The 23,406-nt window shown below is 39.6% G+C and overlaps 2 protein-coding genes and 2 non-coding genes across 4 annotated transcripts in view; 1 reads left to right on the top strand and 3 right to left on the bottom strand.

Moving 5' to 3' along the window:
* Positions 1 to 6,218: 6,218 nt before the first annotated feature.
* On the bottom strand, positions 6,219 to 10,235 carry EEF1B2 (eukaryotic translation elongation factor 1 beta 2). Its single transcript, XM_069578110.1, has 6 exons — positions 9,057 to 10,235; positions 8,486 to 8,608; positions 7,372 to 7,498; positions 7,034 to 7,100; positions 6,506 to 6,631; positions 6,219 to 6,418 (listed from the first exon to the last, which is right to left on the bottom strand). Exons 1-6 carry the CDS (start codon positions 9,134 to 9,136, stop codon positions 6,264 to 6,266), a joined length of 678 nt encoding a protein of 225 aa, XP_069434211.1. The 5' UTR covers positions 9,137 to 10,235; the 3' UTR covers positions 6,219 to 6,263.
* On the bottom strand, positions 6,773 to 6,906 carry LOC138434892 (small nucleolar RNA SNORA41). Its single transcript, XR_011254951.1, has one exon. It is a non-coding gene; the product is annotated as a small nucleolar RNA SNORA41 (small nucleolar RNA).
* Positions 7,177 to 7,255, bottom strand: LOC138434886 (small nucleolar RNA SNORD51). The gene has a single exon (XR_011254945.1). It is a non-coding gene; the product is annotated as a small nucleolar RNA SNORD51 (small nucleolar RNA).
* Positions 9,316 to 23,406, top strand: part of NDUFS1 (NADH:ubiquinone oxidoreductase core subunit S1) — a 33,881-nt gene continuing 19,790 nt past the window's right edge. The window contains exons 1-10 of the mRNA XM_069578108.1: positions 9,316 to 9,798; positions 12,316 to 12,380; positions 13,059 to 13,150; positions 15,245 to 15,352; positions 16,030 to 16,106; positions 16,735 to 16,816; positions 16,908 to 17,038; positions 17,466 to 17,651; positions 20,253 to 20,387; positions 21,059 to 21,173. Coding sequence (XP_069434209.1) covers positions 12,320 to 12,380; positions 13,059 to 13,150; positions 15,245 to 15,352; positions 16,030 to 16,106; positions 16,735 to 16,816; positions 16,908 to 17,038; positions 17,466 to 17,651; positions 20,253 to 20,387; positions 21,059 to 21,173 — 987 coding nt within the window. The 5' untranslated portion in view covers positions 9,316 to 9,798; positions 12,316 to 12,319. The remainder of the gene's footprint in view (positions 9,799 to 12,315; positions 12,381 to 13,058; positions 13,151 to 15,244; positions 15,353 to 16,029; positions 16,107 to 16,734; positions 16,817 to 16,907; positions 17,039 to 17,465; positions 17,652 to 20,252; positions 20,388 to 21,058; positions 21,174 to 23,406) is intronic.

The following is a 23,406-nucleotide window of genomic DNA, read 5'->3' as shown; positions in this document are numbered from 1 at the left end:
GTCCAGTGGTTAAGACTCTGTCCACTCACTGCCTAGGCCCCAGGCTCAATCCCTGGTCTGAGTACTAAGATCTTATAAGCTGCATATTGTGGCCAAATTAATAAATATTTCTTAAAATTTATAAAGTTTAGAAATACTATAAAAGGATACTATGTGGTGAGAGGCTACAAGAGGCAGGAAAAGTAGAATGAAAGACATTAAAAGAGGTGATTTAAGTGCAGCTAGAATGACTAATTTTAACAAGTGCAGGTGAAAAAGTATTTCAGGTAGGTGGTACCACAAGAGCATATGTTTAGAGGACGGAAAACAGACTGTGTTCAGAAAAGAGAGGAGTCCCATTTTCTAGGGGCAAAGCAACGATAGAAGATTCCCAGGTTTGAGTCAGGCTTGAATAGTAATTCACCACTCAATATTCTTCCACATGTGAGTAGTTCCTTGGGGATGCACACTTAGAAGCCTGTGGACAATTTTCTTTGATGCTCACCTTACTAAAAGCTGGGTTTCCCTTGTGGCTCAGTTGCTAAAGAATCCACTTGGTTGGAGTCAGGCTTGAATAGTAATTCACCACTCAATATTCTTCCACATGAGAATAGTTCCTTGGGGATGCACACTTAGAAGCCTGTGGACAGTTTTCTTTGATGTTCACTTTACTAAAAGCTGGGTTTCCCTTGTGGCTCAGTTGCTAAAGAATCCACTTGCAGTGCGAGAGACCCAGGCCTGATCCCTGGGTTGGGAAGAGCCTCTGGAGAAGGGAAAGGCTACCCACTCCAGTATTCTGGCCTGGAGAATTCCATGGACTGTATAGTCCATGGGGATGCAGAGTCGGACATGACTGAGCGATTTTCCCTCACTCCACTTTACTAAAAGCTATTCAGGATAATGAGATTTCAAATGACAGACTTTCATTTGGGACATTTTCTAGATGCAACTATTATCCATACAGGGCATGTATGGAGAGAATATCTGTTTATCTTTCTTATTTTTAAGTTTATCCTTATGTGATACTGTTGTTTTACTTTTCCTAGTTGAGGATATCAAGCAAGGGTTAGATGAAACAGGATCAAATTGTCTAAATGCAGGAATGAAGAACTTTCTCCATTCTGTTGCCAATATACGACCTGGCCCATGAAGACATGGGCTTGCATTCCTTCTGTCTCACTTACTAGGTGAATAACTGGGGAACGATCTTTCAGAGGTGTATCCTTATCTGTAAGTGCTGATGGTAGTGTTTGCTTTATCTCACCAGCTTATAATGGGGTTCATATTAGACAAAGTATGTGAGGCATGCACTGTTGTTTTTTTTTTACACTTATTCAATGGACAATAACTGTCATTACCAAATGTATTTGTTTGGAAAAAAATTATACACACATTCAAAAACACTAATGCAACACTTTTTTGTATCTTTGTCCATAAGCTTATAGTTCATAGTTGTGGTCAGTGAAAAAATCAAGCATTTTCATTGCTTCTATAGTCTCTATTACTTTCTAAACTAAATGTATTAAATTTATCAAAACTTTCACATATGCCATGATTTAGCCCTTTCTGTTGTTAAACAGTCCTTTTATTTCCCTGCTTCTGTCCACAGATCTCCAGATCAGACCTTTTTTTTTTTTACTGAAATATAGTTGACATACAATACTATATTAGTTTCTGGTGTACAACATAGTAGTTTGACATTTATGTACATTAAAATTGGTCACTATATTAAATCTAGTAAACACCTGTCACCATAAAAAGCTACTACAATTTTACGGACTATATCCCCTACACTGTACATTGCTGTGACTTATTTTAAATTTGTCCCTCTTAATTCCTTTCATCTATTTCACCACCCTCCACCCCTCCCACCCAATCCCACTCCCACTCCCACCTCTGCTCTGCCTTTGTCATTGTCTGGCTTGGAAACCAGGCTCCCATTGCCCTCACAGAATGAGGCAGCCTATAACTCAGATGTCTCTACAACCTGGCCCTGTCTATTAATAATCCCAAAAGACACTACAAAATCCAGCCAAACCGGTCTAATTGCCTCCCTCATTCTGCCTTTCACACCATCCTGGAACTTTCTTTTTTTTAAATGAATGACTGATTAAGATCTATCCGACTCAAGTCCTAACTCTTCTAAAAAACTTTTATTCAATTCTAGCCTTCCCTGAGTCGCTGGACTTTTGTATTACTGTGACACCTCCTTATCTGCAGGTTCTACATCTGCAGATTCAACCAACCATAGATCAATACTATGCCATTTTATATAAGAAATTTGAGCATCTTAGGATTTTGGTACCTGAGGTTTGGGGGTGGTTCCTGGAACCAATCCACCCTTGGATACTGAAGGATGACTGTACTTGTTTAATCACAAAATAATTCAACAATTCTAAGGATGTTTGAACCATCTCCCTTTGGCTATTTTCTTACTCCTTTCGTAATTTTATAACATCTAACATAGTGACACTGAATGAATCAGTTTTGAATCCCCACACTGTGCCCAGTTCTTATACTGGATGGATGAATATGAAAAAAGAAATAAGGTTTCGGCATCAGCTAATCACTTAGGGAACATGTCAAAAAAGATGGGATTCTTATTCCAAGGCCAGAAACAGGAAAAAAAATCTCTTTCTCTATGTATACCTATGTCTTCTGAACATACTGGTTCAAAAAAACAATTCAGTATACTGGCTCATGTGAATATGTGAGCATTGCTCATAACAGCAAAAAACTGAAAGCAAACTAAAGATCCAATAACCAGACTAAGTAAGATATGAGAAAATAGATTATATAACTATTTAAAAAATGAGGAAGTCTTTTATGTACCATTACAGAATAAAAGATATCCAAGTCTATTTCTATGGACAAAATTTAAGACGCAGAAATTTGCATCATACGCTACAATTAGTCTCTACACATGCTTAGACTAGCTCTGGAAAGACCTAGGAAACTGGTGACCTTGGTTGCTTTCATGAAAGTGAATGGGAGACCTGGGGTACAGGGAAGACTTCACTGTATAAACTCTAGAATTTTGAATGATATTAACGTGTAATCTTTTTAAATGACATTAAAAGATACCATTAATTTTTCACTCAAGACCATGGAGTCAAGATCTTAAAGTCATATGCTTCATCATTTTAAGATTTACCAGAGAGCTGTGGTGTGAATTGACTATTCTAAATTTTTTTAACTCTTACTTTTAACCATTGTTTTTCCTATATTTCAGCAGCGTGGTCTGTGGTATCTTGGTTCAGATCAGGAATCCATGTCCCCTGCAGTGAAAGCACTGTGCCTTAACCACTGGATTCCAGGGGAGCCCCTTACAAACAGTTTTAATCATTAGTTTAAAATTAATGACTTTTCATACTTAACATTTTGGTCAAGCTACTTGGTACTCAAGCTATCTGGTACTCAAGTGACTGTGAATTATTTTTGGCTATTCACTAGGCTACTACATCTCTGCTTTTCCTATCACTTCCAGAATCCCCAGGCTCCACTGTTCACCACAAAATCATGTGCTGCCCTCTGCTGGCTCCCATAATCGTGACAACCTGAAAATATCTCCAGTGATTTCAGACTGGGTCTGTTGTAATCTTTCGCCTATAGACTACAAAATAAACATTTTTGGAGGTCTACAATTCCCAAGCTCTACTTTTCTGAAAACTACTACTGCAAAAAAAAAATATATATATATATATAAATACTACTGAAAGAAAAAAAAAGGAAGTCCCATCAAGGGACTTCCTTGGTGGTCGGTGGTTAAGACCTCACACTTTCAATGCAGGGGTCCTGGGTTTGATTACTGGTCAAGGAACTAGATCCCACATGCCACATGCAAGACTTCTTGTTCAGTTGCTCAGTCGTGTCCAAGCCTTTGCGAGCCCATGGACTGTAGCACACCAGGCTTCCCTGTCCTTCACCATCTCCCAGTTTGCTCAAACTCACGTCCATTGAGTCAGTGATGGCATCCATCTCATCATGTTGTCCCCTCTTGCAACCAAGACCGGCTACAGGCAAGTTAAGTAAAAAACATTATATGTGTATATATATATATAATATATATAAGTATATATATTATATATATATATACTCAAACGTTCAGTATATTGCAAACTGTTAACATGCAGCTGTTTCCAATACTGGACTACCATCTGACTACAGTACCACTCTCCTCTCAGTATATTCATTTAACCGTAGCACCATCTATTTTGAAGATCCCCCACCCTGACAGACTTAGTCAGACTTACAAATTCAGGTAGAATGTCCCACTTCCTCACTCAAGCTAGACTCATGAACCACAGCCTAGGGATCAATCACCCAGCTTTAGGCCTCCCTCCCAAACACTACTACGCAGTTCAGTTCAGTTGCTCAGTCGTGTCCGACTCTCTGAGATGACCCCATGGACTGCAGTGAGCCAGGCTTCCCTGTCCATCACCAACTCCTGGAGCTTACTCATATGCATGAACGTGGAGTCGGTGATGCCATCCAACCATCTCATCCTCTTGTCGTACCCTTCTCCTCCTGCCTTCAATCTTTCCAGCATCAGGGTCTTTTCCAAGGAGCTGGTTTTTTGTATCAGGTGGACAAAGTACTGGAATTTCAGTTTCAGCATCAGTCTTCCCAGTGCATATTCAGGACTCATTTCCTTGAGGATTGACTGGTTTGATCTCCTTGAAGTCCAAGGGACTCAAGAGTTTTCTCCAACACCAAAAAGCATCAATTCTTTGGCACTTAGCTTTATGATCCAACTCTCACATCCATACATGATTACTGGAAAAACCATACCTTTGACTAGACAGACTTCTGTTAGTAATATCTCTTTTTAATATGCTGTCTAGTTTGGTCATAGCTTTTTTCCAAAGCAAGCATCTTTCAGTTTCATGGCTGCAGTCACCATCTGCAGTGACTTTGGAGCCCAAGAAAATGAAGTCTATCACTTGCTTCCCTCTCCACACTACCACACAGGTACACAAATTCTCCCTGAACAGTACAGAAGGCATCATTTAAAATTGACAATGTTGCCTTGACACAGGTTGCAATTCATGGCAAATTCTGGGACTCCTCCCCTCCTCCAGGTTGCCTACAGGCTATCACTTTGTGTTATGTCTCTTTGTGACCCCATGGACCATTGTCCACCAGGATACTCTGTCCATAGGATTATGCAGGTAACAATACTGGAGTGGGCTGTAATTTCCTTCTCTAGGGAATCTTTCCAACCCAGGGATTGAACCCAAGTCTCTTGCATTAGCAGGTAGGTTCTTTATCACTAGCACCACTGGGAAACCAAGCTCTGGGTTTGGTAGGTATCCTTTAGTAAATCACATACATCCTAACTCTCATGTAACACATAACATTTTTAGTTGGGACTTTTGTGATTTTAGTCACAAGTAGACACTAGCTTGAAGATGTTGTTGCTGCTGCTGCTGCTAAGTCGCTTCAGTCGTGTCCGACTCTGTGCAACCCCATAGACAGCAGCCCACCAGGCTCTGCCATCCCTGGGATTCTCCAGGCAAGAACACTGGAGTGGGTCGCCATTTCCTTCTCCAATGTATGAAAAGTGAAAAGTTATGTCACAACAAACTACTGTCAGCCATTGTCACCAACTACAAAATGAGTTAGTCTTGGCCTTTAATTCCTTTAACTCCAAATGTTTAACTATCCAACAAAATTATATTTGCCATGTGCCTAGTATTACCATATGCACTTTACCTGTTTTTCACTCATTTCTTATGATTCAAGATATTCTGAATATTCTCATTGAGGAGTCAGCTCAGTTATTGGAGAACTTTGTAACTGAGCCATTATATATGGGCCAAATTAATCTAAAATCAACTCTTGGCAGTTAACTGACTTGGACCTGGGTAACCTAAAGTCCCAAAAGCCAAGTGATGTGGTCAAAGAAAAAAAAAACCTCTTAGTACAAATTCTCAGTCAAGTACACCTCTCCAATAATATAAACACTTGAAATAATGCAGTAAAAGTTGTATCACCACTTACAGAGGACATCACTAACAGGTAGAGAAGTTGTCCTAAGTCCACTTTTGTTTATAAAATCTACCTTACATGTACACGTAGCCATAGTATTCATAACAGGTAGTCCTTTTTTGGCTAAATGTTGAATGACAATGCTGACCTAAACTTACATTATTTATGAATTATCTAGCCACTGAATTTCTTCCCTCAAAAATGGAATATAAGTACCACCTTCTTATTTAGAAATCAAGAGCCAAGGGTTGTCTTTCAAACTTTTATTTAAGGGCACTGATCCATGATGGATTTTAGATCTTGTTGAATGCAGCCACATCCATAGACTGTACATACTCATCGAAAGCAGTGATCTGCTCCTCCAGCATGTCTGTCCCAACTTTGTCGTCTTCAACTACACACTGTATTTGAAGTTTCTTAATGCCATACCCAACTGGAACTAGTTTAGCTGAAAAGAAGATCGAAAAAAGTTTTAGAACTGACACAGTTGGAAACTATGCAGATGCCAGTGTCAAAAAGAGAAGACTAAACTCACAAGAGCCCCAGACCAAGCCGTCTGCTTGAATGCTTCTGACGCACTCCTCTAGTTTTGCCATGTCGGTCTCATCATCCCAAGGTTTCACGTCTAGTAAGATGGAAGACTTGGCGACAAGTGCCGGTTCTAAAAAAAATTTCAAAAGTGTACAGGAAACAGCACTGTTCAAACAATTCTTTTTGCCCTACTCCAAGTCACTTAACAAATCTTTAATTTGTTTCTAAGTGGATCATCTCCTTAGCCACACAAAAGTACAGAACACACACCTTGTGTTTGTCACACACACGCCCACTTTCTGTTGTGCTGAGAAAGAGGTGTTGAGTTGTGTGACAGTTTCTTTCCCACAGTGGAATGCCACAGCTGCTACCTTTAAGAACAGCTGCAGACCAGTAGCTGTGGAAGTTTTGAAGCTCTAATTCAACAAAATATGGAGGAAAGGAAATTACTTTGGAGGTTAGTTTTTTAAAAAGATTATTCACATTCTGAAATCTATCAAGTCAATTAGACATGAATTATAAAATGACCTACTTTTGGCTTTCTTTGACTCATACTGGGCAAGGCGTTCTTCTCTTAGCCTCTTGGCTTCTTCACTTTCCTGTAAAGGAAAAATTTCATGTGTTTCACAAAGCGGGTTGTTCCTCAGTTTAAAGCTGGTGGGTTGTAACAAAGACCGGCTTTGTCAGAAAAAAGCAAATCCATCACGAGCTCAGCCGAAAGATGGTGATTTGATTTTATTCATCATGTAGCCAGTCAGAATTTTTAAGAGGCAGGTAATTTTAAGTGAAGCCAGGGTTAAAACCCAGGGATTCTGGCTACAGAGCCTGTGCTTAAGCAGTGATACACACATAAGTCAATTTATGCCATACCTCCTCATCATCAGATCCAAAGAGATCAATGTCATCATCATCTTTACTATCTGTAGCTCCACTTTCTGTGGTGTCTTCCACATTAGCAGGGCCATATTTGCCCAAAGCTTTCTTCACTCCTGGCAGGCTTGAAAAAAAAAAATTAATCAAATATTACTAGGTCACCATGATGTCCCCTTTCACATAACACATGAGAACTTGTTTTCATTACAATTAAAGAATTTCTTTTGTACTAAGAATTTACCCTTCAACCCTCCCTGGTAAATACTTTTATATATACGTTTAGCTTCTCACCCAACCATCATCAGTACCATGTGAAACATTATATTCAATACGGACAATGACATACTTTCAGAATGAGTATTTCTACTTGAGATTTCATTAAGTATGCTCAGTTCCATTCTTAGTGAACTGGAGTCTACCCCCTCAAACTTCCATTCTTGTTAGCAGTTTCCGGAGACTGAAGGACCCACTCATCCCAGAGGTCTGCCCCCCGCCCCTGCTCCCAGGTCAAGGTCAGGCACATTGGCAGGGCAGTGTGGGGAAAAGGTGAATTGCTGTTTTTGATCAAGTAAAATTCATATTTTGTGGCAAGACAAAATAAAAATAAAAATTTTCTTGGTCCATTTGAACCACCTCCCTCCCCTCTAGGCTGCATTGTATATGTGCATTAATCAACCCTCTTAAAGAAATATTTTTTCTTAATCTTGGGTCATGATGAACCATGACCTGCTTCCCACCTGTAGACCTAGATTATATAAACCGTCATTAAATAATACGTTAATTAATGTACAGCCTTGTCTTACTTATGTGGAGGGAACAGCTGTCAGGTTTTGGAGGAGTTTTTCAGAGATTATAATTCTCGGTGCGGCTTTAATAAAATTTTCTATTTCCTAGATTGACCGATTTTTTTCTTCAATATGGTCACGTTCTACCTGCTACGTGAAAAAACCGGAGGATTTCGGTCTCTTGGCCCTTCTCAAGTCATGGAGAAATTAGCTCACAATATCCCAACAAAACTATAATACCCTGAACCCTAACTTGTCACGTGAAAACCCCGAGTTTAAGCTCCGAAAGTATTCTATTCTTCAAGCAAACACACAGATAATTTTACCTGGCCTTTTCCTTCTCATAAGATTTGATGTGATTATACCAACGGAGGGCATGACACAAGTCGGCAGGTGGTGGGCCGGAGACAGCTTCAAATACTGCCACATCTGCTTGTGATGGCACATACCTGCCGATGATACAAACGCAATTACACACACTTTTATAAGGAGAGATACAAACACCAGCAAATGAATGACAAACACTACGAACTCGCCCTTTCGTCACCGGGGTACCTAAGTTGCTTTGTCTTTTGTAAGAAATAAGCTTCTTAGGATCAGGGATCATTTATTTGGTCTCCGCGATACCCGGAGGCATGCTTGCCACTCAGTAGACCTCTTCAGAAATTACAATTGCTAACATGGAGCTACAGGCTTACATCTATTAACGGAGCAAAGAGGTGGAAAAACCTGGTGGAGATAAGCATGCGGAAAAAGCATATTTTAACCCTTGTTCCCTCGCAACCCCCTCCCCCGAGAGAGCCCTGGGACCGGGTTTCCCTTCCTCTAGCCGCAGCCGAGACGGCGCCACGTGGCCCCACCAACCCGGCCCTGCCTGACCCGGGCCAATGCGCTCACCCCTCTATGTAACTCTTGTCCGCCAAGTAGTCGTTGAGCACCTGGAGGCCAGCGGGGCTTTTCAAGTCTCCAAAACCCATGGCGACGGCTAATCTCGAACTGGGAGGCAGCGAAGAAAGAGGCGCGCAACCGGTCAGCGCCCAGCGCTAAGAGGAAAAAAGGGCCGCAAAAGGCCGGAAATCCCTTATATAGAAAAGGAGGCGTTTCTCTCCGAGGCCCCCGGCCGCAGGTTAAAGGTCAAAGTACGTTAAGATTCTTCAACGTAAAAAGCAAAGGCTCTAAATTAATGGCCCGCAATTCATCCTTTGGCCTTTCTTTGCGTCTGGAAATCAATTAATAAAATGGGTATTTCTTAAATTGCTACCTCCAAGGTTTTCGAAGACTCTAGGACCCGCCCTCTGAGGGTGCCGGAGAGAGCCGAAAACGCTCGGCCTCAGCCGACAGGCCACTTCCGGCGGAATTGCGGGTCCGAGCCGGCCCCCGTCACCCCCAACCCCACCCCAGCCTCCCCCCGGGTGCTACGCCCTCCGCCCGCCCTCTGTCAAGCCGACGGAAGCTGCCGAAGTCTATCAGCCGGAAATTGTCGAACTGGGGTTTCTAGTCCCTCCCGGCTTTCCGTTCTTCCAGGCCCGGCTGGCGGAGATACCCGAGGCCGCCATATTGAATAAGCAACCTGGCCTCTGAAGGGGTCGGTGTATTGCAGACAATTCTGCAGGGTAGCCTCCGCGGCTCCAGGGAGAAGGTGAGGTCGTATTTGGGTGAGAAGGCCGAGGTGCCGCAGCGCCCGGCGTTTGTTTATTGACGAGACTGTTTCCTTTGTCTCAGCCCACTCATTCTCCTCTTGTCCTTGACTTTGCGCCGCGTCCCACCCCGCCTCCTCGGGAACCCCCGAGAGCCGGCAGGTGAGGACTGTTAGGCTAGATCTCTGGTCTGATGGAGCAGAGAGTAGGAGGAAACCTGGAGGCCCTGGGGAACGCTGGCCCAAGTGCACCTTGTGGGTGACCTTCCCTTTGCACGGAAATGCAGGACAGTCCCCTTTCTGGAGAGGACCTCTGTCAGTGACTTAGGTCTAAAGACTGAGCCTTTCTTCCCAAATTAACACATACCTGCTACAGGGCATCTTTGGCCGCTGTTGCTTTAGCAACTGTACATGCCTTTTGTTTTGTTTTTTGGTTTTGTGCAAGGGCTGCATTGGGTAGCACTTCTTACCATTTTCACTGATGGGGAAGAAAGGGACATTTAAACAGTTGGCCCAAAGGTTGCACTGCAAATGACAAAGCTACGTTGTTTAAATTTGGGGGATCTAATGCATGCACATGTACTATAAAAGCGTGGATCAGATACAGCTCTGCTCCGAAACAGAACTTTCTGAGAGTATAGAAGCTGTAACATGAACTGCTTCTGATGAATAAACATCAGGTTGGTTTTTTACTGAAAGTCTTCTTTTTTTTCCCACTGAATTGTATGTGCATCTTTAAGCAGGGTGTTACAAGACTGCCAGAGCACCTACACTCTAATGCCAGGAAAGTGGAAGTGATGGCCGGATGGTAGAGATAGAACAAATAGTTATTGGACGTCTGTTATAAACTAGAAGTGAGTCTGCAAGGAAGAATTAAATGGGTGACATGACTGGAGAGTAGTTAGGATAGTTTTAGTTAGACTGGTCTAAGAAAATCTCCCTGAGAAATGCCTTTTAAGGCAGAAATTTGAAGGATGAGGAGGGCCCAGGAAGATCTGAGGAAAGAGCATTTCAGTCTGAGGCCACAGCCCTTGGGAAGATGAGAGAGGCAATGGGAGCAGTGTGGAAGCCAGGAGACCTGTTAGGGGCTGCTTTTATAGTCCAAGCAAGAGATGATGGTGGCTTGGAATAGGATAGTACCTTGGAGGGAGGGAAGTGGATGGATGCAGTGGTACATGGTGAATGTGGAGTGGTATTATCTAGCCCTCTACCAAAACATGTTCAGTCTAGTTTTAGAAGTGAGTCATCATTAGCACGTTCCCATCTTATATTTGATTTTTTCTGTTCCTGCAAGGTAGCCGAATAAGTGTAAAGCACTTACCAAAGTTTTGCAAATCTGTATTTCTTATGTTGAGGTTATGCAGTCTTCCATTTGATGCTGGGTGTTCAATACAAATAGTCCTCATGGATTTTCTAGCTAAAGTAGGCACCAGCTGCATATTGTATTGGACATAAAATAGTAATTAAATCTTTTACACTGTTGTATGAAATATTGATTGTTGATTTTGAATCTGTCCTGTTCTGATTCAGCAGTGCTTTGTCCATATGATCAAGTGAATGGACAGGAAAGTAAAAGATCAAATAACTTTTCAGTGTTTGCTTATGTACACCTTTAATTGTTGTTAAGTTATGTAACCTACTTTAATTTATTTCAGTAATTCAGCAAATCCTGTAGAGAGGGCTTCTTAGTTGCAGCACTTTAGGTAATTCTATATTATGGGAGATTGTCCTGAGCATTGTAGGATCTTTAATTGCACCCTGACCTCTACCCACTAGACGCCAATAGGTTTCCCCTCATCATGACCAGACAATTTCTCTGGACCTTGCTAAATGTTCCCTGGGAAACAAAATTGTGTTTTGTAGAGAACCACTCTTTTAGAGCTTACTGTGCACTATCCTTGAGGGTAGAGATAGAAAGATTCAAGAAGTTCATGATACTGTGTAGGGGTAGAACAAGCATATAAACAAATAATTGCAAATCTGAAAGATAAATGTACTGCTTGACACACAAAATGGCACTCCAGACTTTTTCAAGCCTAGACTTGTGAATATCTTAGGCTCAGAATATCTCAGGAGCATTTAGTAGATAACTGCTCAGAACATAGAATTTTGGAGTGCGTATTAGCAGGAAATGAAGGCAGAAAGGTAGGCTTTATTTTACATAGCAACTAATGATAAGCTAATTCTTGGAATTTATTTTACTACATAGTTGTATTTACGTTTGACCATTTGTTTATAATTAAAAACAACAAAACTGCCCTTTGTATAGAATTAGAAGGCTCATATTTGTATACTAGCAGCTCTTCCTTAGCTTCTTGATGATGTAAAAGTCAGTTACTTTAGCTGAGATGGAGTATTCTCATCTCTATAATTTGAGAAACAATATTAGGATTTGTGAAATGTTCGATGGAATAAAATACGTGTATGAAGTGCTTTAAACCCATAAAATATTACTGAAAAGTTTGTTATTCGTATTGTTTTTTTCTATCATAACATAGCCCTTCTTTGTTTTATTTTTAGCACTATGTTAAGGATACCTGTAAGAAAGGCCTTAGTAGGCCTTTCCAAGTCTTCTAAAGGATGTGGTGAGTATCTTTTTTTTTAATTGCAAGTTTGTGGGCACTAAACTGTCTATCTTTGTAAATTTATAGGTTTATGGAATGTTTCTTGAAAGACCCTAAATCCATAATAGATTTTAAATAAAAATAGAAACAATGTTGAGTCAGTGGTTTATTTTTATTTAAAAATATAATAGTTTTTATTAAAAATAGAATAGAATAGTTGAATAGAATAATACAGCTTTAAACAGTTCATAGAAATGGAAAGTAACAGGAAGTGCCCATCAGTGCCAGAATGGAAAAAGCAGTTGTTCTGCTTTTGAGAAGTGATCTTCCCAGGAACATGTGTTCAGTGGCATTAAAAGTTATAACTGGGACTTCCTGGCAGTCCCATGGTTAAGACTCTACACTGACAGTGGCAGGAGGCACAGTTCAATCCCAGGTAGGGAACTAAGATTGTACACATGCCACACAGCAGGGCCAAAAAAGTTACAGCCTAAACTGCTGTTAAAAATAGACAACTATATTCCATTTGGTATTAAGGATTGGAAAAGCTTTCCTCTAATTCACTATTTTAAAAGTCTGCCTCTAGAGAAATAGAAGGGAATAGTATAAAATGAGGAAAAAACTTAGACCTGTAGGTTAGTTATGTAATCCATTACCCTCTGCTAATTTCATCTTCACCTTAATGTTTTGGATGATCAGTTCGAACAACTGCCACAGCAGCAAGCAACTTGATTGAAGTATTTGTTGATGGTCAGTCTGTCATGGTGGAACCAGGAACTACCGTCCTTCAAGTAGGCATTAATTTTAATTCTTTATTTTTGTGCATAATCTGATTTTAAAAAAACAATTTATTTTCTTGATACTGTTTACTTCTAAAATTTTCAAGATTCCTTGACAAATGCTCTTTAAAGAACTGTAGATAGTAAAATTATATGAAAATAACTTTGATTTGAAATCTTGGCATATCAGAACGAGCTTTTCTGTTTCTGACTTTCTTAATGAACTATAGCAATTCTTTTGTTTCACTTCTGCCTTACAAATAAATTCCTATTTAGAAATTTTAAGTTATATGAAATAAATTATTAGTTAATATGAGTAAGTTTGGGAGAAAGGTAATCTTTGTTGTGAGCCTGCTTGATGCACATTTATGTAACTTTCCTGTTTTTAACAATATTTCTAGGAAGGTGTCCTACAAAGCACGTAAATGGAGGGTAGTAGGTTCTTGAATTTATGCCCCAAACACTTAATATCTCCAATTTCTTCCAGAACTAACAAAATTGGTCGTGGAGAAGTAGTGCTTTATTCCACTGTAAATTATTGCCAGAGCTAAATACTCTTTGTTCATTTTAGCAGTAACTTTTGCACCATCAGGCGTAGAAATATAAACAATAAATATATAACAATAATATGTTCCGTGTACAGTGGAGAGTATTTTGGCATGAATAGGAGGTGGTAGAAGAGATGTCATAAATATCTCAGATGATCCCTGAGAAGTTTTTAAAGGATGAATAGATGTTTATATGTGGACAAGGAAACTTCAGGTCATTTAGTACTGGTGAAACAAGGTATGTGTAGAAGAGGAGATAGCAGGAAATCAGAACTGTGATATTGGAGAAGATCTAGTCATTAAAGATAGTCAGTGCAATGTTAAAGAGCTTGTAGTTTGGCCCATCAAGAGTTTTCATGGCTACTAAGCAGTATGACATTGACTGTAGAGGATGGTGCTTTGGAGATTAAGATTAGAGTGAGACAAGGATAGAGTATATCTTGCATTAGTGGAGCAGGAAATGAGAAGGCCCAAAATTGTGGCAATGGAAATGGAAACAAAAGGGTATATTCATGAGAGAGTGAGATGTAGATAGACAGGCCTTTTGGAATGATAAAGAGCAGAGGAGTTTTTGTGAATTCTGGCTTTGTTATCTTACTTGGGGATATATAGGAGGGGACAGGGCTTGCCTGTGGCTCAGATGGTAAAGAATCTGCCTGCAATGCGGGAAACCCAGGTACGATCCCTGGGTGGGGAAGATCCCCTGGAAACGTAGGGGACGGAAATAGATTGAATTTTAACTGTCTAAAGAACATGCACACGAAGTGGAAGACTGTCAGGATTGCAGATGAAGGTTCGAATGTAATCAGTATGTAAGATGAGCTAGTGTGAAGGTTGGGACAGGACCCACTGCATCGAGCACACAGGAAGACTTGGTGCGTGTTTATCAAATTGTTAAAAAATATTGAAAATTGATGAGATTGCTTTAGAGTGAGGGCTAAGGATGGAATAACTAACTCTCGAAATTTAAGTGCATTTATAGGCTCAGAGAAGGAGCAGGGAAAATTGGCAGAGCTGAACTAATCCCCCTCACTAGGCAAATGGGAACTGAGAAGAGCCCTTAGCCAACAGTGGGGAGTCCTGAGTGGGATATATGGGGCCAAACACAGAACCAGATTATAGCCACCTAGATGGTGTGAAATGAAGTCTAATCTAAAGGAGGAAAGCTAGTCAATGAGGAAATCCAGGGACGTGAAGCCACTGGGACAGAGTTTGAATGAGGAATCTTTGTAGAGAGTGGTCCAGAGGAGACGTGAGTAGTCAAACACAGTCTGAGGATGCTTTATCCAGTTTTTAGGCATGGTGAGGATCTTTAAAGAGGTATCTTCAGAGCAGACAGAGGTTGGCGTCAAGAACAAAGAAAAGGAGGGAAATCTCTTTGAGGATGAAGGTAGAATGAAGACGCAGATATTTGGAGTTAGGAGTAATTAGATAAGTAGTGGATGGCTTCATTTTTTTGTTGTTTGATTTTTGTTTGTTTTCTTTTTCCTGTGTTTTAGACAAGACACAGATGAGGTCAGGTTATTCTACTGCAAATATTTTTTACTTTCTTTTCTAGGCTTGTGAGAAGGTTGGCATGCAGATTCCTCGATTCTGTTATCACGAAAGGTTGTCTGTTGCTGGAAACTGCAGGATGTGCCTTGTTGAAATTGAGAAAGCTCCTAAGGTACTGAATACCTAAAATTACACACCATGCTGTAGAAGGTAGAAAACTTAAAATTATGTAGCAAACTTTATTTAAAATCAGTATTGTTGTAACCAAGAGTCTGGTCCTGTTTACTTATATCTATAAATTTATTTTCTGTGTGATTGATTCTCTTCATTTCACAACTGGAAACACATCGAAGAATACTTTATAAGTACAAGTCCTATATAATTGTAATGTTTAGAAATTAAAGAGACCTTCTTAGAGCAGTCAGTATTTCCAAATGTCTGTGTGACACACAACATTGGAAGTGCTTGTACTGTGCCATTTTTCACTAGAGAAAAGGCTTGCAGTGAAAAGGTTCACTTTCAATTTAACTCTGTTTTGGCTTATGCAATTTTAGTTCAGTAGTGCCTGCTCATCAAAACAGTTATTTGATGTTCTGTTTCAGAGCCTCTTATTAAAACATCATATTAATTATTATAATAAAATTAAGATGATGTCTTATTTTTAAGAGAAATGTAAAGTGCCAGACTATCATAAATATGAAAACTGAAAAACTCAATCTTCCAAAATATTCTGTTCTTTGCTTGTTTTCAAATATATGATTTAATATTTTTATATATTGGATTACTTATAATTACAAATAAAATTTGTATAATTACAAATACTTAGAGATTTCTCCATTGAAATTCCAGGTTGTAGCTGCTTGTGCCATGCCAGTAATGAAAGGTTGGAATATCCTGACAAACTCTGAGAAAACTAAGAAAGCCAGGTACGTTATTGTTAACTCAGCATAGTGACTTTTCTTGGCAGAAAATTGCACATCTCAAAATGTAGACCTTCCTGTAGATGAGAAATTCAGTATCAGACTCTGAAGAAGTTGTGCTTGGCTTCTAGCAGCAGTTGGAAGTAAGTACACATAGAGGAGGTGAAGTCAGGTGTTTATGTTTTTGAGTCTGTGCTGGAATCAGCATTAAAAACCCTTGTTTAGAACTTTGCTCAGCTTATGATGGCAGTGGGTCTGGGGCTTATTGATCTGAGGTTATTGCAGTGATATTGTACTGTACTGGCACTGATGATGTTTGTTTTTGCTTTGCGTTCATGTTTTTCTGAATTAATGCCTGAGTTTTCTGAGGCCTATTCAGCAACTTTTGATAATTCTGTGGTGTTAAAACTCATGATTTTCTAGGTTCTCCAATGATATTTTATTCCAGATTCATAAACATTTTTAAAATTATGTATTTAATAATACTTTTATGATTGTTAACAGTGGTGTTTCTGATAGTAAATATAAAATCCATACTAACTGAATGAGAACATACACTTGTCACAGTTATTTAAATACCCTGTATGTAAACCATTTTGAATGCCAGCACTTTACTTAAGTTTATATATTACAGAGAAGGTGTGATGGAGTTCTTATTAGCAAATCACCCACTGGACTGTCCTATTTGTGACCAGGGAGGTGAATGTGATCTGCAGGTGTGTAGTCTTAATTTCTTAATTCTTTTGGTTGTCTCAGGTTTTACTTTAGTTAGCAAAATCAGGTTGACTCTTTTGTAATCTACTTAAGGACCAGTCCATGATGTTTGGAAGTGATAGGAGCCGGTTTTTAGAGGGGAAACGTGCTGTGGAGGACAAGAACATTGGGCCATTGGTAAAAACCATTATGACTAGATGTATACAGTGTACTCGCTGCATCAGGTAATTATTTTTCTGTCTCTTGGAATATCATTTGTATTCTTAGCTCTAATATTCACAGAACTTGGTGGAATAATAACACTGGAAAGGATAGCAACTTTTATTTGGTGGAAAAGAGGGGTGTTGTATTGGTTGTTTTTTACATAAGCCAATAGAGTGAATTAATAGCAACTTCAGTTGGATTTAAAAATCAGAAACTGCAAGCATTAACTTTGTGATAACTTGTTGAGCTGTACACACGATTTGTACAATTTTCTGTATGTGTGTTATACCTCAGATGCCAGCATTTAGTATTAATTTTTATTCAGGGACTGCACTTAACATTGAAAACAACTTTCTTAGTGTTTTGAAAATCATTATCTTTGCAATAATAAGAAAGGAGGTAATTTTGCGGCTTTGACCAGTTGTTTGGTGCATTTTTATCCTGTAGGTTTGCAAGTGAGATTGCAGGAGTGGATGATTTGGGAACTACAGGCAGAGGAAACGATATGCAAGTTGGCACATACATTGAAAAGATGTTCATGTCTGAACTTTCTGGCAATATCATTGACATCTGCCCTGTAGGTGCCCTGACCTCTAAGCCCTATGCCTTTACTGCTCGGCCTTGGGAAACAAGGTATTTATCATTGTATTTTTTGTCCTTTACTTCAGTACTGTTCAAAAAAATTTAAGATTCATTTTCTTCCTGAGTTCTAATTGTTTTGGTCTACTAAGTTTTTGTTTGCTTAAAGTAAAACCCTTTTACTGGAATGTACGTTGTTAGATAGATAGGATGAGCTTGTGCAAGTCAATTGTTGTTTCCTTGGAAATTAATTCCAGAGTACTTAATCACAAAATTATTTACTTCTTCCAAAGGGTAAGATTGTGTTGATTTTTTTAAATTTATAGTTTCCTCTCATTGTATATTAAACTTTCAACCATGTATACATATCATATATTATTTAATCAGTTCTTATTAGACCTTTAGTTTATTTCTATTTCTGTATAATTACAAATCTATGATAAATATATTTACATTTTCTCTGATTCTATCTCTGATTCTTCTGATTAAACTAAGAAATTAAATAGATCATTGAAATAAATTTGAATGCTTTTCAGGTTCTAGAAACATATTAAATTGCCCTCTAATTTTAAACTCCCACCAGAGTATATGGGAGCATCGTAAAATTCCAGGCTTTGAACCATGTATTTATGTATAAAAAAAGATAGTACATAACCGAAAAGTTTAAGTAGAGAGTTTTTTTCTCCTCTCCATAATACATATGATGGTACATTTAATGTGCTATAGGTCTCTGAGACCCCCACTCCAGTACTCTTGCCTAGAAAATCCCATGGACGGAGGAGCCTGGTAGGCTGCAGTCCATGGGGTCGCTAAGAATCGAACATGACTGAGCGACTTCACTTTCACTTTTCACTTTCATGCATTGAAGAAGGAAATGGCAACCCACTCCAGTGTTCTTGCCTGGAGAATCCCAGGGATGGGGGAGCCTGGTGGGCTGCCGTCTATGGGGTTGCACAGAGTCGAACATGACTGAAGTGACTTAGCAGCAGTAGCAGGTCTCTGAGACACTATTCATTATTCTTAAAACATTTTTCTCTTTGTTCTTCCAATTGGATGGATTCTGTTGACATATCATATCAAGTTCATTCTTTTACCATCCCAAATCTTCTATTCAACTGCTACAGTCAGCTGTTTATTACAGTTACACTTTCCAACTCCAGAATTTCTGTTTCTTTTTTTTTTTTTAATTTTTGTATCCTCACTGGGAATCTTCACTTGTTGATTCATGGTTTTATATTTCCCTTTAATCTTTTTTTTTAATAGTTATTTTTATTTATTTATTTGGCTGTGCCAGGTCTTAGTTGTGGCATGCAGGATCTTTAGTTGTGGCATGTGAGATCTAGTTCCCTGACCAGGGATTGAACCCAGGTCCCCTGCATTGGGAGCTCAGAGTCTTTACCACTGCACCACCAAGGAAGTTCTTCTCTTTCATCTTTAAACATGACTTTCCTTCTTTCATTGAACATTTTAATATTCTCATTTTTATTTTTAAGCAGGGCTTCTTAGGAGTTGCTTCTCTGTCTGTAGTCAGATAATGATCATGCTCAAATTCTTTGAGCCAGTAAAGCTTCCATCCTCTGCCAGTGGATCTGTGTGTGGATTGTTGTTCCTGTTTAGTTGATAAGTTGTGTCTGACTCTTTAGGGACCCCATAGACTGTAGCCCGCCAGGCTCCTCTGTCCATGGAATTTCCCAGGCAAGAATATGGGCAAGAGTGGTTTGCCATTTCCTTCTCCATGGGATCTTTCTGACCCAGGAATTGAACCTGCATCTCCTGCATTGCAGGTTCTTTTACCACTGAGTCATGTGGGTTGCCCTTGTGTGTGGATAGAAAAGCATATTCAGAGTTCAGGCTGTTTTCAAGTCTGCCCAACTTGTAGTTTACATTAGGTCTTTTGGGTCTCTGTGTTGTCCAGGAGAGTGTGAATAGCCTGGGCTGTCTCTGGTCACATTTGTGCAGCCTCCACTAGGAATGCTTACCCTGACTGTGACTGCAGCCTCATGCTAGTAGGTCCTTGACGCTCCTCAGGTCAGTGACCTCCAAGGTATCTCTTACGCAGACAACTTTTCCCATTTCTCCAAATCAAGTGAGTCTTTGTCTGCAAGAAAAAATCCCCTATCTTCATAGCCTGCCCCATCCTACTAGAACCTCCAGTTCAAGGTGGTGAGAAGGGCAATAAGAACAGTGTCAAGCCAGAACACCACTGGTTTCCACCATTCTTTCTGGAAGTTCGGCAGTTTCTCTAAACATAAAACCTTCACATGATGTTTTTGCTTTTGTTAGCTCTCCAGAGAGTTGAGTTGGTTACTTTTGTCAGTTTTGTCTAGCTTTATTTTTGCTTTTGGAGGGAGGATTTGTCAAGCTCCTTAATCAGCCATACCCAAAAATTTATTTATTTTGATAGTCAAGTTTTCACAGTTTGGCTATTTACAGCCTTTCCAACTGGCTTCTGTTTCAGGTTACTAGATAACCGTTTTAGATAACTTGCTTGTGTTTTTGCGTTATGGTCTGCTCAGATATGAGAGTGTGTGTGTATATATATGTAAGGAAAGGAAAGTATATGTAAAGTATTTTGATTTCGGTAAACCAGGTAACAGAAACTTTGTCCATTTATTCTCAAAATCAACTAGTAAATATATGTGTTTATTTTCTTAGAAAGACAGAATCCATTGATGTAATGGATGCAGTTGGAAGTAATATTGTGGTCAGCACAAGAACTGGAGAGGTAATGAGGATTTTGCCAAGGATGCATGAGGACATCAATGAGGAGTGGATCTCTGATAAAACCAGGTATATGCTGTGTTTTTTTCCTTTAACTTTTGCAGTTGATTTAAAGGAAATTTTATAATAATTTTCATTTTAAGGAACAGTCTTTTATATTTGCAAGTTACTGTTTATAGACTATTGAAATCGGGATTGTTAGGATATATAGTGAACTGAACAAAACTGACAATAATAATCCTAGGTATAATACTGGCTTTCATATTTACTGGTTTTCATATTCAGAAATATCTTTTGTTCTCCTAGATGGAGAAATTGAAGTAAATTAAGATACTTAATCTACTTTAGTTTGTCTCTTTTTCATTGGAGAATACAAGCTAAATATAAGTTTGAGTTTGCATAACATAAGTTTGATGAACTATCTAGAGATACTCAGGTTTTATAAATGATTTGGCCTTCTCAGCTACCAAACGTATTATAATTTTAAGTTTCTTTGGGTAGCTGAAAATAAATGATAAGAACTCAGACGTTTTAGGTGACATTTGAGTTTCAGATAATGTTTGTGAAATATTAATTTATCTCCAAAGAAATCTGGAATAATTATTTGTATCCATGTATTTATTGTTGTATTTTACTTTTAACCAACACTGTATTTAAGTAACATTTCTTTTAGATTTTATATTTGAAAATAGTTGCCTTTTTAGAAAGATTCCACAAATGGTGTAATTTCTGTTATCTAGATTTGCCTATGATGGGCTAAAACGTCAAAGACTTACCGAACCGATGGTCAGAAATGAAAAGGGACTTTTAACACATACCACCTGGGAGGATGCACTCTCTCGTGTAGCTGGAATGGTAAACAGTTGAAATATAGAATAACTGTATTTGTGGTTTCCAAGACACATCTTTTTTTTTGGCTGTGCCAGGTCTTCATTATGGCACACAGGGTCTTCTATCTTTGTTGCAGCATGTGGGCTCTTTAGTTGTGGCATGTGGGATCTAGTTCCCTGACCAGGGATTGAACCCAGGCCCCCTGCATTGGGAGCATAGGGTCTTAGACACTGGACCACCAGCAAAGTCCCACAGGGAACATCTTTCTAGAAGAGGGGTTATTGTTTCTCTTCACTTGTTTCCTCTTACCAGGATTCAGTTCAGTTCAGTTCAGTTCAGTCACTCAGTCGTATCTGACTCTTCGCGACCTCATGAATCGCAGCACGCCAGGCCTCCCTATCCATCACCAACTCCCGGAGTTCACTCAGACTCATGTCCATGGAGTCAGTGATGCCATCCAGCCATCTCATCCTTGGTCGTCCCCTTCTCCTCCTGCCCCCAATCCCTCCCAGCATCAGAGTCTTTTCCAATGAGTCAACTCTTCGCATGAGGTAGCCAAAGTACTGGAGTTTCAGCTTCAGCATCATTCCCTCCAAAGAAATCCCAGGGCTGATCTCCTTCAGAATGCACTGGTTGGATCTCCTTGCAGTCCAAGGACTCTCAAGAGTCTTCTCCAACACCACAGTTCAAAAGCATCAGTTCTTCGGCACTCAGCTTTCTTCACAGTCCAACTCTCACATCCATACATGACCACAGGAAAAACCATAGCCTTGACTAGATGGACCTTTGTTGTCAAAGTAATGTCTCTGCTTTTGAATATGCTATCTAGGTTGGTCATAACTTTTCCAAAGAGTAAGCGTCTTTTAATTTCATGGCTGCAGTCACCATCTGCAGTGATTTTGGAGCCCAAAAAATTAAAGTCTGACGCTGTTTCCCCATCTATTTCCCATGAAGTGATGGGACCAGATGCCATGATCTTCATTTTCTGAATGTTGAGCTTTAAGCCAACTTTTTCACTCTCCTCTTTCACTTTCATCAAGAGGCTTTTTAGTTCCTCTTCACTTTCTGCCATAAGGGTGGTGTCATCTGCATATCTGAGGTGATTGATATTTCTCCCGACAATCTTGATTCCAGCTTGTGTTTCGTCCAGCCCAGCATTTCTCATGATGTACTCTGCATAGAAGTTAAATAAGCAGGGTGACAATATACAGCCTTGATGTACTCCTTTTCCTATTTGCAGCCTGTTTTTTGTTCCATGTCCAGTTCTTACTGTTGCTTCCTGACCTGCATATAGGTTTCTCAAGAGGTTGGTCAGGTACTCTCTTTGAGAATTTTCCACAGTTTATTGTGATCCGCACATTACCAGGATACGTTCCATTTAACAAGCATTTATTGAGAGCCATCTGACGTCATGCTAGATGTAGGGATATAAAGATCAGTAGCACATGGTTCCTACTTCTGCAATCATTTAGTAGGCAATTATTGTATGCTGCTTTGGGTAGTCATGCAGAACATGATACATGAAAGAGCACATTGGAGGGATGCCTACCAGGGCTACCATATTACCTAGGTAAGATGACTTCTTTGTTTAGTTGCTAAGTCATATCTGACTCTTTGCAACCTCATGGACTCTAGACTCCCCCAGGCTCCTCTGTCTGCAAGATTTTCCAGGCAGTAATGCTGGAGTGGGTTGCCATTTCCGTCTCCAGAGGATCTACCTGACCCAGGGTCATAACCCAAGCCCCCCACATTGGCAGGCAGACTCTTTACCACTGAACCACCTAGGAAGCCCTGATCCTAATTTACTGGGTTTCTAATCAGAGCCTAGCCTACCCGAGAGAAGTGAAATACCTAACTTCAGCCACCTCTTGCAGTCCTATACCATGTCGGGGAGGGAATGAAAGAAACTGATAGTTCACTGCCCACTGGCACAGGCTCATTGAGAGACTAAAACCTAATCGTAAGACTAGAAAATACTTTCCCTGCCCAGTCAACCTCACCACCATATTTACTAAACACCTGTTACCTCAGTTCCTTTTACCCAGTACATCACATTCATTTTTGAGCAATGACTTTCAAGGCGTACTAAAAGGTAAAAACACAGCTTGCAGAGACTGAACAAGCATTAGACCCAGAGTCATCTGTGACAAGACTATTGGATGTATCAGACCAGGTATTTTTTAAACTATGACTAAAATGTTAAAGACTATATTGGAAAGAGAAGACCGCATACAAAAATGGATGAACAATGTTAGCA

The sequence above is a fragment of the Ovis canadensis genome, chromosome 2 (genome assembly GCF_042477335.2).
Source record: "Ovis canadensis isolate MfBH-ARS-UI-01 breed Bighorn chromosome 2, ARS-UI_OviCan_v2, whole genome shotgun sequence".
Lineage (NCBI taxonomy): Eukaryota > Metazoa > Chordata > Mammalia > Artiodactyla > Bovidae > Ovis > Ovis canadensis.
Note: the sequence above shows the minus strand (reverse complement) of the source record. Positions and strands in the feature narration are given on the sequence as shown.

Coding starts and splice junctions, on each gene's coding strand:
- EEF1B2 (XM_069578110.1), bottom strand. CDS start 9,136: ATGGGTTTTGGAGACTTGAAAAGCCCCGCTGGCCTCCAGGTGCTCAAC. Junction 8,609..9,056: donor GACAAGAGTTACATAGAGGG/GTGAGCGCATTG, acceptor TATCATCGGCAG/GTATGTGCCATCACAAGCAG. Junction 7,499..8,485: donor TATGAGAAGGAAAAGGCCAG/GTAAAATTATCT, acceptor TTTTTTTTCAAG/CCTGCCAGGAGTGAAGAAAG.